At 40.8% G+C, this 17,398-nt stretch overlaps 1 protein-coding gene across 1 annotated transcript in view; it reads left to right on the forward strand.

Moving 5' to 3' along the window:
* Nucleotides 1-17,398, forward strand: part of Focad (focadhesin) — a 307,188-nt gene that overhangs the window by 236,563 nt on the left and 53,227 nt on the right. The window contains exons 22-24 of the mRNA XM_052176733.1: nt 9,849-9,941; nt 13,056-13,144; nt 14,192-14,236. Coding sequence (XP_052032693.1) covers nt 9,849-9,941; nt 13,056-13,144; nt 14,192-14,236 — 227 coding nt within the window. The remainder of the gene's footprint in view (nt 1-9,848; nt 9,942-13,055; nt 13,145-14,191; nt 14,237-17,398) is intronic.

A 17,398-nucleotide genomic window follows, 5' to 3' on the forward strand; every position in this document is an offset into this window, starting at 1 on the left:
GGAAACATCTTGATTCTCTAATTCTACCATGTAGAGCCCAGCAGTCAACCAAAGACAGGTTTGACAGCAAGTGTGCTTGCATTCTGGGCCATTTTGTTGGCCCCAATTTCTGCTGCTGCTGCTGCTGCTGCTGCTGCTGCTGCTGCTGCTGCTGCTGCTATTGCTTTTAGCATTTTCTCCCAGGAGGTCTGTAGGCTTCTCTTACACTTGTTCCTGTCACTCTGCTCCTCTGTTTTTATCTCAGGCCCAGATTCAACAGAACCAACGACCATAGACTGAGAGCTAGGAAACCCTCAACCCAAATCAGTTTCTCTCATGTTCCCTCAGTGATTCTGTTCTAAGCTGTGTAAAAGTAACAAATACAGCATCCTTGCTGTCATTCATCTCCATGTACATAAGCAGGATAGTATTTTGAATAAACTTACTGTTAGATCAATTATGAAAGTCAAATCTTATTCCACCTTTCTGTGTGCTTTCTCTGATGTTCTTCCTTTCTTTGCGTAGCTTTGAGTTTTCAATCTGTACCCTTTTATTCAGTGTAAAAGGTACTTAAAAGAAAAATGTGTCCTGGAGGGCAAGCTTTGCCTGATAAGGTCTGTTAGAGAAAGCATGTTCAGAGCAAAACTAGAAGAAAAGGAAAAGTCACACTGTCCTTTCCTGAGAAAAAGCAGCATGGGTGTCCTGTATAAGAGACTGTTCTCCGGGTGGGATTCTGTTACTCTGCATGGCCTAAGGTGACCCCACCTTCCTATGAGTGGTATGATCTTCCTAAGAGTGATTCCCTCACTGGGGATTTGACCTGCCCAGCTGGAATGCCAGGTCTCCATCTAGACCAGAAGATTTCATTTTCATGCCCAGGTCTTTACTATTGATCATTATGCATATTGCATGCCTGGTACCCATTTCCACAGACCTTGAACATTCCATTTTTGTTTGTTGGTATTTTTTCTTTGCTTTTCAGATTCTGACATTTCTGTTGTGACATCCTCAAGCTTTGGTGTTCTCTCCTTAGTTGAGCCATGTCTATTAAATGCACCAAAGGCATTCCCATTTCTGCTGCAGCAGGGCTTTCTGATCCTTAGTTTCTTTTCGGTTCTTCCTCAGGACATTTGCCTTTTTCTCTTGCATGCTGTCTGCCATGCCCATCACAGCCATTTTGCATTAATAATTTGTTTTAAATTTCAGTTATGAGAATTCAAACTGTTTGTCTTTGCTTCATATTCCTGTTCGATTTCTTCAAACTTGTTTTTGCCTTTTATTGTGCTTTTTTTTCTTTTCCTGAAACTGGACATGATATAAAAGAATTTGAAATAAATAGACCTTTAATCATTTAGTAGTAAGGAGATTGTGGTGATGTAGAATCATTCTTTAATCACATAATTAGGTCTGTCCTTTTTTTTTAATTAGTGCAATTGTAAGTTTCATACATCTTTTCCAGTTCCCTCTATGGCCTTGAGGCAAGGTAACTTGGAGTAGCCCTGATTTATGCACGTCTTTTCTACATGGAATGATAGAAGACGTTGGAGTTTTATATTTCCCTCCCTCTGGGTTAGTTAGGCTCTCATAAAACCTAGTTATAAGCCTGATACATTAGCATGTGCCTATAATCTCAGCACTTGGGATGCTAGAACAGGAGAATTCCAGGTTCAAATGTAGTTAAGCTAAGTAAAGCTCAAAGCATAACTTACTGCGTTAACATAGGCTTCCTAGTGATTTTTACTTTGTATTCATTATGAAAATTTGGTAAAGCTCTAAATGGAACGTGAAGAGGTGTGTGGTGATCTAATGACTCAAGCTTCTGATCCTCTGATTGCACAGTTCTTTCCTGACTCTGTCCTGTTGCTGGAAATATGAACAAACCACCTACCAGCCCTACCAGCCCTGCTGGGCCATCTCTGGTGGCCGTGCCAGTCTGCCAACTCTCCAGCCCCAGCTGGGTCATCTCTCCAGCCGGACTCCCTCCTTACTGAGGTTCTTGTTAGCATTAGGTGTCTGCCTCTAGGTGACTGTTCAAGTGAATTGTAGTTCTCTGTATTTGCCCTTCTCTCCAGCAGCACTGTGCTGGGATGTAACCCCCCACAGGTCTCAGAGAGCTGTGTGGTGCATCAACTTCTCAGTTGTGCTTAGGATGAATTGTGGGTTGTAAGCCCCTTATGTGCCATACTGGGACAGGTATTTTCATACTTGACATATATTTTATATGTAATACTTTGTTAATGCTTCTCAAGAAACATTTGTTAGCTAAACTAAGACTTTTCCATGTCATGGTGAACTATTTATGTAAAGTCATCTCATAAATTTTCCCTTATTTTCCTACTTTTGCAAAAAAAAAAAAAATCCTGATGTTCCACCATGCTATTAAACATTTGAAAGGATTGTTGACAAATGTCTGATGCAGAGTTAATCCCACATGACTAGTATTTTCTTAGATTTGCGTAAGACCATGTGCCCTCTCTCTTTGATAGCTTGAATTGGACCCACTAGTGGTCAGGTCCTATTTTCCGCGCTCCTCTATTGCCTTTCTCTTCTCTGATAGAGACCTCCTGCCCTTTGGGAGGGAGCTGAGGGCAAGTGGCAGTTTTCTTCTCTGGAATTTGCTGGCAGTCCCATCATCTGTGGCATTTCCCACTTTGACATGACATTCTCATCTAAATTGGGCAATGTGGCTTATCCTGGGATGAGAATGGAGGTCTAATTTCATGATTTTCTGCCTTCTTGGTGATACAGGAGTTCCTGATCATGCCAGTGCCATGCAGCCATGTTCATGCTTAGAATTAAGTAATGAGCTGCTCTTCCATTTGTATTTTAGAGAAACCTTATTCAACTGTACTGGAAGTAGAACTCTGAACAGAATCATTGGTGGTGTTTGTTGTTGTTGTTCTGGTGGTGGTGGTGGCTGTTGCGGTTGTTGTGGTTGTGGTTCTTCTTCTTCTTCTTAAAGTGATCACTATATAATTTTTATCCATTAAAGTTAATTTTGCTTTTCTAATTCTTTAATTTTTCTTCAAGCTGTTTCAAGTTAGATATTATGTAGCCACTTGATTGAAATATAAGAAGTGTAGCCTCACCTTTTCTTTAGATTGTTCCTTTGTCTTAGAAATATTTCTTTAAAGGTACAGGAGTATTGTTCACATTTATGTAATATGAAACAACTATGTGAAAATTGCGAATAATAGTGGGAAGAAATTATATCTGTGCCTCTTACAGATTCTCCCTAGCAAATACTGTGAAAAGTATGGATTGCTGTGTTTTAGATACTCCATAATTACCATGTGGATGTGAGTTGTTATGGTAACTGGGTTTCCCCTTCTATTAAATAACAGAGTAAATGGTTACTTGAGATGCAATTGAATTGTCAGCTTTCAAGCTAATGTTATCCTGATAGGAAATGGGTGGGGAGACAATGATGGAGGGAAGAGGCTGGGGGGTGGCAAGATTGAATGTCTGGAAGCTACTTACAAGAGATGAAGGCTTTTCACTTTAAGAAGGCATCCCCTTAAGTCCTCCCTTCCCTTACTATTTGTCAGTGGATAGGGATGGCAGAAAGTTACTTCATAGCAACAGGATTGCTAATGACAGAAAGCTGAAGCCTCTTATTCATACTTATAAACAGCCATGCAGTGAGTGTCTTTTAGAACCTCTAACAAGTGAAAACGTTTTTTCTTCTGGGGGACTGAGCGTGGGGGTTGATATTCCTTTGTATTCTATGTAGTAACTGAAATCAAATTCCTTTTTTCTTTTCCTTTGTTGTGTTTGTTGTTATGGTAGTGGAGGAGGTGGAGGTGGTGATGGTGGTGGTGGCCATGGCTGAGGTGCAGGTGGTTTTGTTGATAATTGTGAGAATGGAAATTGTCTTGCTAAGTTGGGGGTCATAAAATTAATAGAAAACACTTGTTTATCTCTCAGGTTTGCACATTGTTCTGCCTGTCCTATTCTAGTTTTACAAATAACCTCATCAAAAGTTTTCTTATTTGATTTAGAATAGTTAGGGGAAGTCTATAAAACTAAGTATTATATTTTTAATCACGCAAGATGTTGTTCAAGAAGCAGAGTGAGTTATGTGGTTCCATTAGGAAAACATATGGGAGAAATGTATTTTTTGTTCCCTCTCCCAGTGTTCTCTTATATTTAAAAAAATGTGTTTCTAAGCCAGATATCTCCATGAGCTAGTATTTCAGGTGTGCTAAATCATAATCTAGATGCTTATGGAATTGCAGATTATAAAGGTCATAAGACTCCCTGTAAAATATAACCTTTTCACTTAGTAGGATACTTACCTGAAATAAATATTTCTAGACTAGAATATTTGGGGCATGTACCTATAAGGTTTAAATAATAATTATGTGTTTACTTTAGCTGTGTTGACTCAGACAGTTTTTTTTTTATTAATTTGTTTGTTCTTGAGACAAATTCTCTCTATTCCTAGCTGTCCTGGAACTCCTGTACAGAACAAGGACGACCCCAAACACACAGAGATTGACCTGCCTTTGCTTCCCAAGTAATGGGATTAAAAAAAGTATATGCCACTATGCCTGACTCTAGATTTTTTTTTTTAAGCTTTGTGTTTCCGAATGATTCAAAGTTGAATGCCAAGCTGGGTCTGGTGGCTCAGGCCTGTATCCCAACAGCTCAAAAAGGTGAGGCAAAAAAATCATGAGTTCAGAATCAGCTTAGGTTAAATTAGTGAACACTTTTCTCAAAATAGAAAGTAAAATGAAGGCTTAGGATACAGGTCAGTGATAGAGTGCTTGCTTAGCTACCAATAACATATGAGGCTCCCAGCTTAATTCCCAAGGTTACAATAAAAAGTTGAACATAATAGTTTTATGACTGCTTTTAAAATTTCACTTTATAATTTTAATATGACAAACATTTTTCTCTGTTAAGGAGAAGCAGTATACTTAAATAATTTTAACTCAGTGGGTGTGCATAAACAGTTTTATAGGCACTATAAAGGGAACTCAGAAAAACCAGGATGGGATCTGTGTGCCTTGAAATTGTATGAAGTTACAGATGTCCATAGTATACTACAACCATAGGGGTGAGAGAAATTAGCTCAGTATATGTTGAATTTATAGGAAGAGAGTGTATGACAGTGAGAGGTGAGTGGCTCTACAGGTCCCGTGAAGAGCAGGGCAAATGTGGGAACTGGTTTATAGTTCAGTTCTCTAGAATAAGATTACATGGTGCAGAGGTCTCTAAGTATTAGGAAGAAATTCATTGAGGTTCTTGAGCAGCACGATTATCTCTTAAGTGAATGATGTTGTTTTGATCCTAAGAAGATGGTAAGTACTACAAAATGCTTTCATGATGTTCTTTATGAACCATTAAAGATTTTCCACAGAAGTTCTAAGTAGTCAGGACCATTTATGATGAGTTATCAGAGGAGAGATATGAGGTCACTGAAGATCTGATAGGTGTGTCGTGGTCACATATGGAGAAATAGGAATAGGCCAGTGAGAAAGTGAGTGGGGGCATGCCAAGGTGGCATTTAGAAACTGACTTGATTGTTGAGTCAAGGAAGACTTCCAAGATAAGTCCAAAGTTTCAAACCTCAATAACAAGGTTATTGCTAGATGATATTCAATGAATGGGTTTTAAATGATAAATAAGCCAACTGAACGTAAGAGGTAATATAAGGGGAAAGTCTGAGATATGTGTTCTAAAGGCAATGGTTTTCCAACTACTTTTGATTTCTTAAAAGATTTATTATTTTTAATCATGTGTATGTGTGAAGATATTTGCATATCGTTACTGGTGCCCACAGAGGCCAGACATATTGGATCCCCCAGGAGCTGTGGTCACAGGCATTTGTGAACTGCCAGATCTAGGTGTGGGAACTGAGCTCAGAACCTTTCAAGAACAGCACATGTGCTTAACCACCAAGCCATATTTCTGGCTCTACTTTTGATTTTTTTTTTAATTGAAAAAAATTTAACTGATCCATTAAATAAAACTATGCACATTAAATTATTCATATCTTAGATATACTCCAGTATGTTAATACATGCAAACTATGTGTGCTTTTATTGAGCTATAACCTGATAGTGATTTCCTTCTTATTGTGTATACTCTATGCATCCTGGCAGGTGCACATATTCTGTAACCAGTGCCCATCAGATGAGAGTTATTCCAGCATCCTAAAATGCCTTCTCATGCTTCATGGTCAAATGTGTCACCTTCACCATCTCCTAACTCTTGTTCTCTTTTCTTTCTCCATCTAAGTCAAGTCACAGCTTAAAATGTCCAGGGACCAAGCACAGTGACCAGATAGGTGTTATAAGTCTCATTTGTTCTCCTCACTGTGTCTACACAAATCTTCCTCTTGATTTTCTGACTCAAATGCTTAACATGGTACTGGAAGTGGAGTGGCGAAAGGAATAGCTGAGTATTTGAAGCCATTGCTCCGCAGTGTCATAGTGTCAAATTGTCAGATTACTCCATGGTGTCCACAGTCACTTTGCTGTTTCTTAGTTTGTTTGTTTAACCTGGGTATCTGTAGACACCCCTGCAAGGTTTTCTTGTTCCGTGCTTTCCAGTCTATTTTCAGCTCAGTAGTCATTAGGTCCTTGTACAGTGTAAATGAGACAATCCAGTCCCGAGTATGGCGGTCTCCTCTCTTACTAAGAATGGATACAGGCTGGAAAGGAGAGCCAGAAGAGCCTGGACTCTCCAGCTCTGCGGAGTCCACCAGGCCTTACCTTTCCAAGGTCCTTTTCTTCATCTTGTCCACTCCAACAACTCTGGCTTTTTGACTCTTTCTCACACAGGTCAGCCCTAGGCCTGTATATGGCCTTTGTCCTGATTTCTGGTTTTGTTGTTGTTGGTTTGCATTAGATTGAGATGACACGCAAATATGCTATGCTAACATTAAAATTCACTGCCCCTGAGAAGCAACAGTGTTGGATAACTCTTCCCTTTCTATTGTTCTAGGATTTTAATCCTTTCCAAATGAGCCATGTTCCCATTAAATAGTCCCTTGTGACTTCCCCTTGTCCCTCCTCTCTCTCTCACCCTCTGTCAGCAAACACTAATCAGTACTCTGTCCTCATATGTTTGCCCATTCTGGCTATTACATAATAGATGGAATACTATAATATGTTATTTTGTGTCTGTCTTCTTTCTGTTTGCTGTGTTTAGCATTCTAGCCTATAGTAGGACTTTATTTGGCTAATATTACATCATATGTACACACATTATTTTACTAATTTGTGGATGTATAGTTAGGTTATTTCCTTTTTTGCTTTTGTGAACATGCTGATATGGACATTTATTTACAAATTCTTGTTTGAAATCATTGTGGAGATTATTTAGAAGTGGAGCTGTTCAGTCATATGATATCACCATGTTTAATTTTCTGAGAAACCAACAAATGTTTCCAGTAGCAGAACTATTGTGTATTCCCTTTAACACATGTGTCCTCACTGTCAGCTGGCTTTCGTTCAGACTTAACCCTCTTAGTGAGACCTGCCTTGAACACTATGCCTGACCTTGGAGCCTGCACCAGCCCTCGCCCTTATCTCATTAGTTAGCACATTTCTTCTCGTTGCCTATTTGTTTAGTCTTTTTTTTAGGTGTATAAGTGATGTTTCCTCAAATCTACCACATCATACACATGGAGACGTTCCTCTTATTCTTCCTGAAGAAGAAAGGACCTATGTACCTGAGCAGCCAATCCCTCACACAACTGTCACTGTCAGAGTATATATGGTTAGTTACAGGAAAGGCTTGAGTTTCTCACATTTACTAAAAACCCGGAGATACAGTGGTTACTGACCTTGCTGCATTAGCTGCAGGTTGACCAGATTTACAACTTCATGATTGAGCATGAGAATTATTTCATTGACTTTATTTTCCTGATGACTTATTACTGGTCTGGAAAAATAGACATAACTTTCACACTTTATAAATGCCAATGAAGTTGATTTTTCAGGCTAGCAATTTCAACCTCAAAGATAGACAGTATCCATAACTGTGGATTGGTTTTAAATAGCTTCCTAATAGTGGAAGCCTTTTAGCCCAAGACACAAATGAAAAGGGCCCAGTTTTCATCATGCTGTTTCTGAGGGAACACTCAGGAGAGTGCTTTTAATGATACCCACTCAGATGACTCCAGAGCCTATACCTAAGATTGAGATATAATTCCATAAAGCATGGGGAGTTGAGGCTAGAAGGCTGGAATGTAGTGTTCCCCAAGTTCCTGCATCTGCTCTCAGCATGGTCAGAACCACAGGCGGATTAGTTGGGTCTTCTCCTGATGACCTCTTTCAGATGTGTTCCCAGGCATGAGTAGCTTTCTTTTTTTAAGCTCAGCATTCCACTTGCTCATTTACATTTTTCTAGAAGTCATTCCCTTTTCAAAGTCAGTATTAAGAATGGATTGAAACTGTAGTCTTTCTAAATGATTCAGTGTTCTTTTCATCAGTGTGTTGAGGCTGACAAGAATTCTTAGTAGTACAAAGATATCCATGGATTTAGGGCAGGAGAATCTGAAAATGGTTTATAGTTCTTAAGTAAGAAGTAAAATTCAGATTGCATTATGTGAACCCTCAGATAGGAGCTAATGATAATATATTTTGTGAATATGGAACGTAATTCATAGAAAAGCGAGAAAGCATTCAGAAACAGAGAAAAGGGATGTAAACTGAGGCCCTCCTTCTCAACTGGTCATGTGACCTAGGTTGTTGTTTAGCTCATGGATAGTACAAGAAAAACCAAGGCTGGAGGACTCATTCCTTCAACTGGTGGACACACTGACAAGGCCCTTCCCACCTCACCTGGCAGTGTGAATTCTCGGTCAACAAGTCTTAATTTCTTCTAACTCATTTCATGGTCTCAGTATCCATCTTAGACTAAGACCATTCATGGTATTAATAGTATTCAGTGTTTGGAAAAACCATTTGTGGCGTCAGACGTGATGGACAGAATTAATCCTATTGTTCTCTTCTGCCCCGTGTCCTATAGAGTCTTCACAGTCCTACCTTGCAATCTGTTGGTGCCCATTTCCTGTCACTATTCTGTCATGATTCTATACAGACTTCTGTTTCTCATGTAGTGGGAGGTGGGTGAAAGCTTAGGGATATGGATGAAAGTGTTGCTTGTTGAGCCGAGGGATTCTTGAACTGAAGCACCGTCGCTGTTTCTCTTAAGACATCTTGAACAGGCACAGACCCTGGGAAAATGGGTTGCAAGATTGCTGTGTACTAATAGGTGGAAACAGAAATGACTGTGCAAGCTAGATGCTTTGTCTGGGCTTTGTGCAGAAGTAGATCTCACCGTTGGCATGTATTGTTTTTCTCCTGGATTCCCACACACATGAGAGGGCAGCTGTCTAGCAGTGCACATGATTGCTGGATAGCACGCTCATCTGTATGCACGTTTCGCTGTAGTTTCTACACAACGTTTCTGTTTGCCAGTTTATGTTTATTACTTCAGAAATGAATATTTGAAATTCAAGCTATGAGTAGTATTTATTTTTATTTAATATTATTGGTGAGTTTGTTAGACAGTACTCTGTTCCTCATCTTTGGCAGGAGGTTTTATAGCCTTTCCCCCTGGTTTTCAGGGAAGCATTTATACTACAAATACATCTTAACTTGTTATTATTGCAAGTTTTCATTTGCTTTAATTTAGAAAATTCCTGGCTTACTTTATTTTGTCTTTACAAGATTCCAAATTCTTTTCATCTGGGAATATAGGAAAGATATTATTTGTGGTTCCAGTCCTGTACTAATTTGGTTTGTACAAAATTATTAAGTGGTAAAAACAAACCACTTAAATGGAAAGAAGGTTTCCATTTGTTTTGAATTCTGTATTATCTAATGTGTTTTTGTTCCTCTTTCCCACAGGTCCATGTCCAGCTTTCAGAATGGCACCGTGCAATCTTTCTTCCACAGGCCTGGCTGGCATATATGACTCGAGCTTACCATGCCATTTTACAGGTAAGGATGGCACAAGGGGTCACTAATTTTATAACAATGTATATTTACTGTTTCAAGAATTTTCTCTCTGGGGCTGACCATACAATATTTACCACCCCCTCTGCTTCTAAGGTCCCAGGGAAGAACAAAGTTCAACTGCATGAAGGTTCCTCTGGGGAAGCAGTGGGTTCATTGGGCTTATTTGGAAGCACAGATGAGGCTTATTGACAGGAATGGGGGTTATCCCAAGAAGCCTCCCTGGAAAATCTTCCCCCAGCATGCTTGGGTTCCTTATAGCTTCACAGATGAAGAAGCCCCCTTTCCCTAGGCCTCTCTAGCCTATACCTCTCCTGGACACCCCAAGATCCCATGCCATTAGGGCAGAATTGCACACAGCTCGTTAGGAGTGGCTGAATTCTTAGGTGTGGGTCCGTGCCCTTCCCCACCTTCTCCTCCTATGAAGGAATGTCAGTGTCTACCTAGCCCTTATCTTTGGCTTATCTTTTGCTAGCAGTACTGTTGACTTTCTGAAGGTGGAGATTGTTCTACCCAGAGGATCATACTGAACAGGCACTTGGGAAGACTAACACTATCAAATGTGCAGTGGTTCCTTTTGCTCATAAGAAATGTAAGGCTTGGGACATCTGTTTCTGTTTTACACATACACACACACACACACACACACACACACACACTTTAAGGAAGAGAGGGTGGGGAGAATTGGAGACTAGGAAGGAACAGAGTAAAGCTGTGTCTGCTGATCGTGAGAGAACCAGTGCAGTCATCAACTCCCAGCATCTGTGGTCATCTGTACTAGACACACAAACTCTAGCTATAGTTGGCATTCTAAGCTGGAGGCGTGAGGGGCTCATGATCCCCAGCCCCTGTAGAGGAGCTGCTGATGGTTGATGACATCTGGGAGAGGCAAACCAGTGTTCTCTAAGAGTGTAGCTCCTGGTAGGTTGGTCAGGCTCCAGTGCCCCACCCTCAGGAGTATGTCAGCAATGCAAATTGGACTCTGTGGATTATTAGAAGCAAATTAGAAGCAAAACCAAAGATATGAAATAGAGAGGAAGGGGGAGGAATATGGAGCGACTATGTCAAAATACAATATCTGGGAGTCTCAATGAATTGATACAAATATCACATTAAATAAAAGAAATGTAAAGTGTATGTATATAGTTACACTTAAATTTAAATGTGGATATTCCTATGTTTCTGAGTCCCATCCAGAGCTTGATCCTAAGCCCTACTCTCTTCTGCCCATTTTGGCCTCCTGAATACCCAACCTCACTGCCCCAGAGTATCTGACCCTGAGTGCCTCTCACACTGAGCTTAGCATCTTGTCTCTCTGTAGAACCTGCCTGTCTGTATCTTAGCCCCATCTCTTGACCATTCTCTCAGACATTTATATTTCTGCTTTTCCAAATTTGTTTCTAGAAGTCAGCATGTGTCCCTAATGTTTTGCCTTTCAGACACACTGTTCTGTTCTGCCTCGATGCTGCTGGTCCCCTGTGCCCACCCTGCTTTACCTTGTTCTTTAGATTAGTTAAGTGTGTGTTGTACTTAGCTCCTCTCTCCTCTGGATAATGACTGAAGAGTCATTGTTAAGAATGGTGTGTATGGCTGAGTAGTACTCCATTGTGTAACTATACCACATTTTCTGTATCCATTCTTCTGTTGAGGGACATCTGGGTTCTTTTCAGCTTCTGGCTATTATAAATAAGGCAGCTATGAACATAGTGGAGCATGTGTCCTTATTACATGTAGGAGCACTTTCTGGGTATATGCTCAGGAGTATAACTGGGTCCTCAGATAGTGCTATGTCTAATTTTCTGAGAAATCGCCAAACTGATTTCCAGAGTGGTTTTACCAGCTTGCAATCCCACCAACAATGGAGAAGTGTTCCTCTTTCCCCACATCCTCTCCAGCATCTGCTGTCCCCTGAGTTTTTCATCTTAGCCACTCTGACTGGTGTAAGGTGGAATCTCAGTGTTGTTTTGATTTGCATTTCCCTGATAACTAAGGATGCTGAACATTTCTTTAGGTGCTTTAGAGCCATTTGAGTTTCCTCAGTTGAGAATTCCCTGTTTAGCTCTGTCCCCCACTTTTTAATAGGGTTATTTGATTCTCTGGAGACTAACTTCTTGAGTTCTTTGTATACCTTGGATATTAGCCCTCTAACAGATGTAGGGTTAGTAAAGATCTTTTCCCAATTTGTTGGTTGCCATTTTGTCCTATTGACTATGTCCTTTGCCTTAGAGAAGCTTTGCAGTTTTATGAGGTCCCATTTGTTACATTTATTAATTTAGTGTGTGTGTGTGTGTATGTGTGTGTGTGTGTCTGTCTGTCTATCTGTGGGTGGGTGTGGGCAGGCCATAGTACATATGTAGAAATAAGAACACAAGTTGGTTTAACATTTTATTTACTTATTACATTCATTAATTCTGTGTGTGAGAGTGTGTATCTGTGTGTGTATGTGTCTGTCTGTGTGTCTGTCTGTCTATCTGTGGGTGGGTGTGGAAAGGCCATAGTACATATGTAGAAATAAGACAGCTTATTGGAATAGGTTTTCTCCTTCCACTGTGTGGGTCCAGGATTGAAAGCAAGTGCCTTTGCCTGCTGAGCCATCCGACCTGCCCTGGTCTAGAAAAGGGAAATGTATTTATGAAGTCTTTTATTTTTAGTAATTCAGACCTAGTAGAGATATAACACTGGTGATTACTTTTTATCCTTTTCTTCTTTTTACATAGTACCTACATCTTAAGAATTATATTCTCATCTAATTCATTTTCTGCTCTTCTCTTGTGACAGTGGTGCTCAGACCTCAATCTCTGTATAACTAAAATTGCCAGTCACTGACCGCCATGTAGGGAACTTTAAGATGGGACCCATGGGTACTACATCTGCTTTGAATGGCAACCTGGAAGGCAGCACTGCACGGAGTCTGCCAAGCTCACAAGCTCCTTAGGACTTGCCTCTAGTGAAGGAAGTCGTTCTCTGAGCAGTGATGCGAGTGCTTCCCACACTCAAGCTCGTTGAAGGTCTCTGAGCCACCAGGATGCTTGTCGCCAGCGGCCATAGAACTTTTCATCCTACAGGTGAACATGCTGATTCCTCTTGTGTGGTTTGCAGGGAAGGATAGCAGAGCTGGAGCTGCAGTTGCAACATGGCAAGGAAGGCCCTGAGGAGGTGCAGTCCAAACGAAGCACAGCCTGGCTCTGGTAAGAGGATGGCATTCTGTGGCACACTCACTGTGGTCCTGGAAGGTGAGCCGTGAAGGGAGCAGGAAAGGCCTTAACTGCCTCCATTCTGGTCACATGACCTGGTGTGAGCCAGGCCCACAGGTAGACTTACCTTTGGTATAATTGTACAACCAAAATTTGAAGTTGTGTTTTATATATATGTACAATGATTTCTATATATATAATGTGTATACAATAAATTGGTATTTTGGTGAGCTCCCCTGCAGAAAAGGGGAAGCGTTGTCACTTGGGGCTGCCATCAAAGAAATACTATGGGCTGGGAGGCTTCAACAACACAAGCTTTCTCACAGCTCTGCAGTGTGGCAGTCAGCATGCCTGGCAAGTCCTCACATCCTGTGTTTCCTCACGTTGGGGAAACAGAGACAGGGAAGGCATGGTGAAACTTCTTCATGCCTGTTCCTGTGTGGGCACTAAGCCTATCTGTGAAGGCTCTACCTCCAATTAGTGTCATGCTGGGTGTCTTCAACATAGGCTTAGAGGAAGGTAAGTAACCTCCTTCAAGGATGTCAAAGGATGCCTGTGCACCCACCACTCCACTGGAATGGCATTGACAAAGCACCACCTGCCTGTCCGTCTGGGTTCCATTTTCTCCTTACCTGTCTCCACTAAGAGAGCCTACATTAAGGAACACAAAGCTGAGTCTGGCATAAAACTATTACCAATGTCTTTCCCAACCCAGCTCTGCACGTGGACTTTTAAGATCCAGAGGCATTGCTGGAAGTTTTAAAATTAACTTTCTTGCATTGATTATTTAGGTTTTGTGTCAGGGCATAAGAGCGTGCATGTTCCCAGTGTGCAAGTGGAAGTAAGGGGGAAGCTTGTAGCAATAGGATCGTTTTCCCAGTACCATGTGGTCCCTGGGCATCAAGGGTAGGTCATCAGGTGCCTTCATCTGCTGAGCCATATGACTGGCCTTCTGGAAGTTCTTATAAACTGATGAATAAGACTATAGGTGTAGTCTGTGGTATCATATAAACTCATGTCTATTTTCCATCGTTATTGCAGGGTCAGAGACATGCTGACAGATGAGATCACCAAGACAGCTGCGAAGTAAGTCGTTTCTTCTCCCACCCAATATATTAATAAACCTTTTACTTCCTAACAGGCACACACGCTTTCTCTTTCTACAGCATTTCATAATGTTAAGAATTATAAAGTATTCTCTTGGTTATTTTTATAGAAAACCATTGTTACTCATGTTAACTATATTAATTCTCACCACATGCCTTTTTGTACAAACACAGAGAGACTGGTACAAATGCTTAGCTTTTTATCAAAATACTCAGCCTGAACCCTTAATAAAATGCCATGTGGTTTGGCTTAAACTTAAAGGATTATAATTTAGTTCAAGGAGGAAAAATGAATTCTTGAGAATGTTGAGTTACAATGGATCTACAAATAGATTATTAAATTTCAGTTGCAGTGCAGCAAGCAAAGTGGTGCCTCCTCTTACATTTCCTGGTTGCCATGGGTTCCAGTGTATCTAAAAATTGGTTTCTAATTAGCAATTAATCTGACCTTGGATAAACCTCCTCAGCTCAATGACAAACTTTTAAAAAATGAACTTTATATATACGACACTGATACAAAGACTCGGGAAACGCCAGTCATAGGCTTGCAGTGGTTTTAACAAAAATTACTTGAGTGTTAACTTCCTTCAGGCTTTTTATTTACCTTAAGCCAAAGCTCACTAAAGAAATTACCCCTAATGAACTTACTGCTGCTGCACCCTCTCCAGGCTCTCCTGCTAACAAGCTGACTAATTGTTCCTGGCAGCAGAGATGCAGTCGGTTGCTTTCATATCTCCACTCACTGTCACCTTCTGCTGCTGTGTTGTGTGGCTCTCTTTCCTAGTCTCCAAGTGACACAGGCACATCCTTGCCCTGGGATTTTATATGTACTGAAGCCCATATCCTACAGAAGTATTTAAGTACAATAGTATGTATCTTGGTCACATCCTGGGCCATGTGTAGCTAAAACTATTTGGCATTAGGGACAGCAGAAATAAACAGCCACATAATTGTTGATCTGAGCCCACACTCATTGTTACCCCCTCCCCACTGAGTAAGGAAAAGAGAACCGGTGGTCTTCCTGTCTCCACAGCTGGGATAGGCATGGGGAAACATATTTTGACAGAACAGAGACTGCAGTGCAGAAAGGATATCTTAGGAACTCATGTGCACAGCTTCATAGGTGAGGGTGGGCCACCTTTTAAATTTCCCTTTCATAGTTTGTTTTTGCAAGATGTTCTTATGTCCAATGGAAATAGGACATTGGGAGCAAAAAGCTCGTGCTGAGGAAACCAGCAAGCTTATGTGCAGGCAGACTGTAATGTTGCCTCTGAAGTCACCTTTATACTTCCTGTTCTTAAAGCTTATTGCAACATGCCTTTTCCCTATAGACTTGCAAAGCGTCATGTTTCGACTCGTACCCAAGGTCAATGTGTTTACATTCTCAGGGGTGTGCAGTAAAACGACTCATGTTCTTATGGGATTACTACCTTTTTTTTTTTAATCAAAAACTTAAAAGTGTAAACTGTGGCAGGAAGTGAGCAGGAGCTGTGCATGGTCCAGAGGCTGAGTGACCGTGGTAGAGCAGGGGGAATGGCCACCGCTTTCTCTCTGCTTCTTTCCAGTGGCTTCCTTCCCTGAGGCACAGATCTTACCCCTGCATTTTGACAGCTTACCCTTTGGTACTTGTTGTTGGGCTGCCATGGCTGCCCGAGGTCAGGGCATGTTCTGTCCACTCACAGGTTAAATGCAAGAAGTTACACTGCAGTCAAAGAGCTACGGACTTGCTCATTTGAGAGAGTATTTTTGAGAGTCAGGGTTATAACTAAGGAAGAAGTGGAACACGGACAAGCCGGGTGACGGCAATTTGTTTTTATTGTTATTAATTAAATGGATTTGAACCTGAAGACAAAAATCCCCAAATGATTGGGTCACTTTGCTGATATGTAATGTGATACTTTGTCCCTCAGAAAGCATCACTGAAGCTCATCCTTCCTTGGGCTTTTTAATTAGGTTAATGACATCAGTTTGTTCCAAAGGACAATTTAATTAAAATGTCAGTGGTGTTGCTTAGATAAAGACTGCACTGATGCTGACATGTTATTATGCAAATTAGTCACAGATGTTTGGCTGGTAGGGGGACAGTTATTCGAGTAACAAGGCAGTGAGTTTGTGCTGCTCCAGTTGTAACCAGTTCACCAGCCAGTTCCTCCTTGAATCTGTCTTGCTAAGTATGCAGTGTGTGCTGTCAACCCAAAGCTGCTGCTCTGGGCATGGAGCAGGTTTGAGACAAGCGAGCTGGTCCTGGTGCCGTTGCCAGATGTGGAACTTGATCCATGGATGCTTTGTGTGCACTGGAGCAATTGTGTTTTATCTGGAAATTAATGTCCAGATAAAATTTAACCTATATCCAAAGATCTAATTGCCAGTGGCCTTAAATACATTTTTTCTTCTTTTTCCCCACAGTACATATTCAGGAGTGTCAAGATGGGTGAAATAAAATGATCTGGAGCACTGCTTTAAAGCTGAGGCAGGATCTAGAGATCCTGGCTCAGTGTTTAGGAGCACTTGTGGTCATTGGAGAGGACCCAGGCTGAGATCTCAGCACCCACTCATGTCAGGCAGCTCACTTCTGCAACTCCAATTCCAGGAGATCCAATGCCCTCTTCTGGTTTCTGACTGCATCAGCAAATACATATCATACATACCCATAGACATACATAAACACACACACACACGCACACACACACAAATTTAAAAGTCAAAGTTAATCTTTAAAAAGAAATAGGCTAAATTCTCCTGTGTCTTTCATGCTATAAAGATACTTTTTATGTCATCTTGCATAAGATGCTTGTTTAATGAGAATTGTATGGTAAGAAAACTGAGGATTTAATCTTCAGATTACTGAGAGTTTTAAACAGCCTTCCTGCCTCTCCTCCTCCACCCTTTTTCCTTTTCTTCTTCTTCCTCCTCCTCTTCTTCCTCAATCTATCCTTAGAGATTAATAGCCATTTTTAAGCAGGAAAGGCCTCAGGACATTGATAATTGAAAGAAAAAATATATAGCCTGAGTGACTACTACTTATCCAAAATGCTTGGGATCAAAAACATTTCAGATTTTGGCATTTTTCAAATTTGGGAATACTAGTATAACCTTAATCTGAAAACTCAGAATGCTAGAAAACCTATAAATTTTTGAACAT

The sequence above is a fragment of the Apodemus sylvaticus genome, chromosome 3 (genome assembly GCF_947179515.1).
Source record: "Apodemus sylvaticus chromosome 3, mApoSyl1.1, whole genome shotgun sequence".
NCBI lineage: Eukaryota > Metazoa > Chordata > Mammalia > Rodentia > Muridae > Apodemus > Apodemus sylvaticus.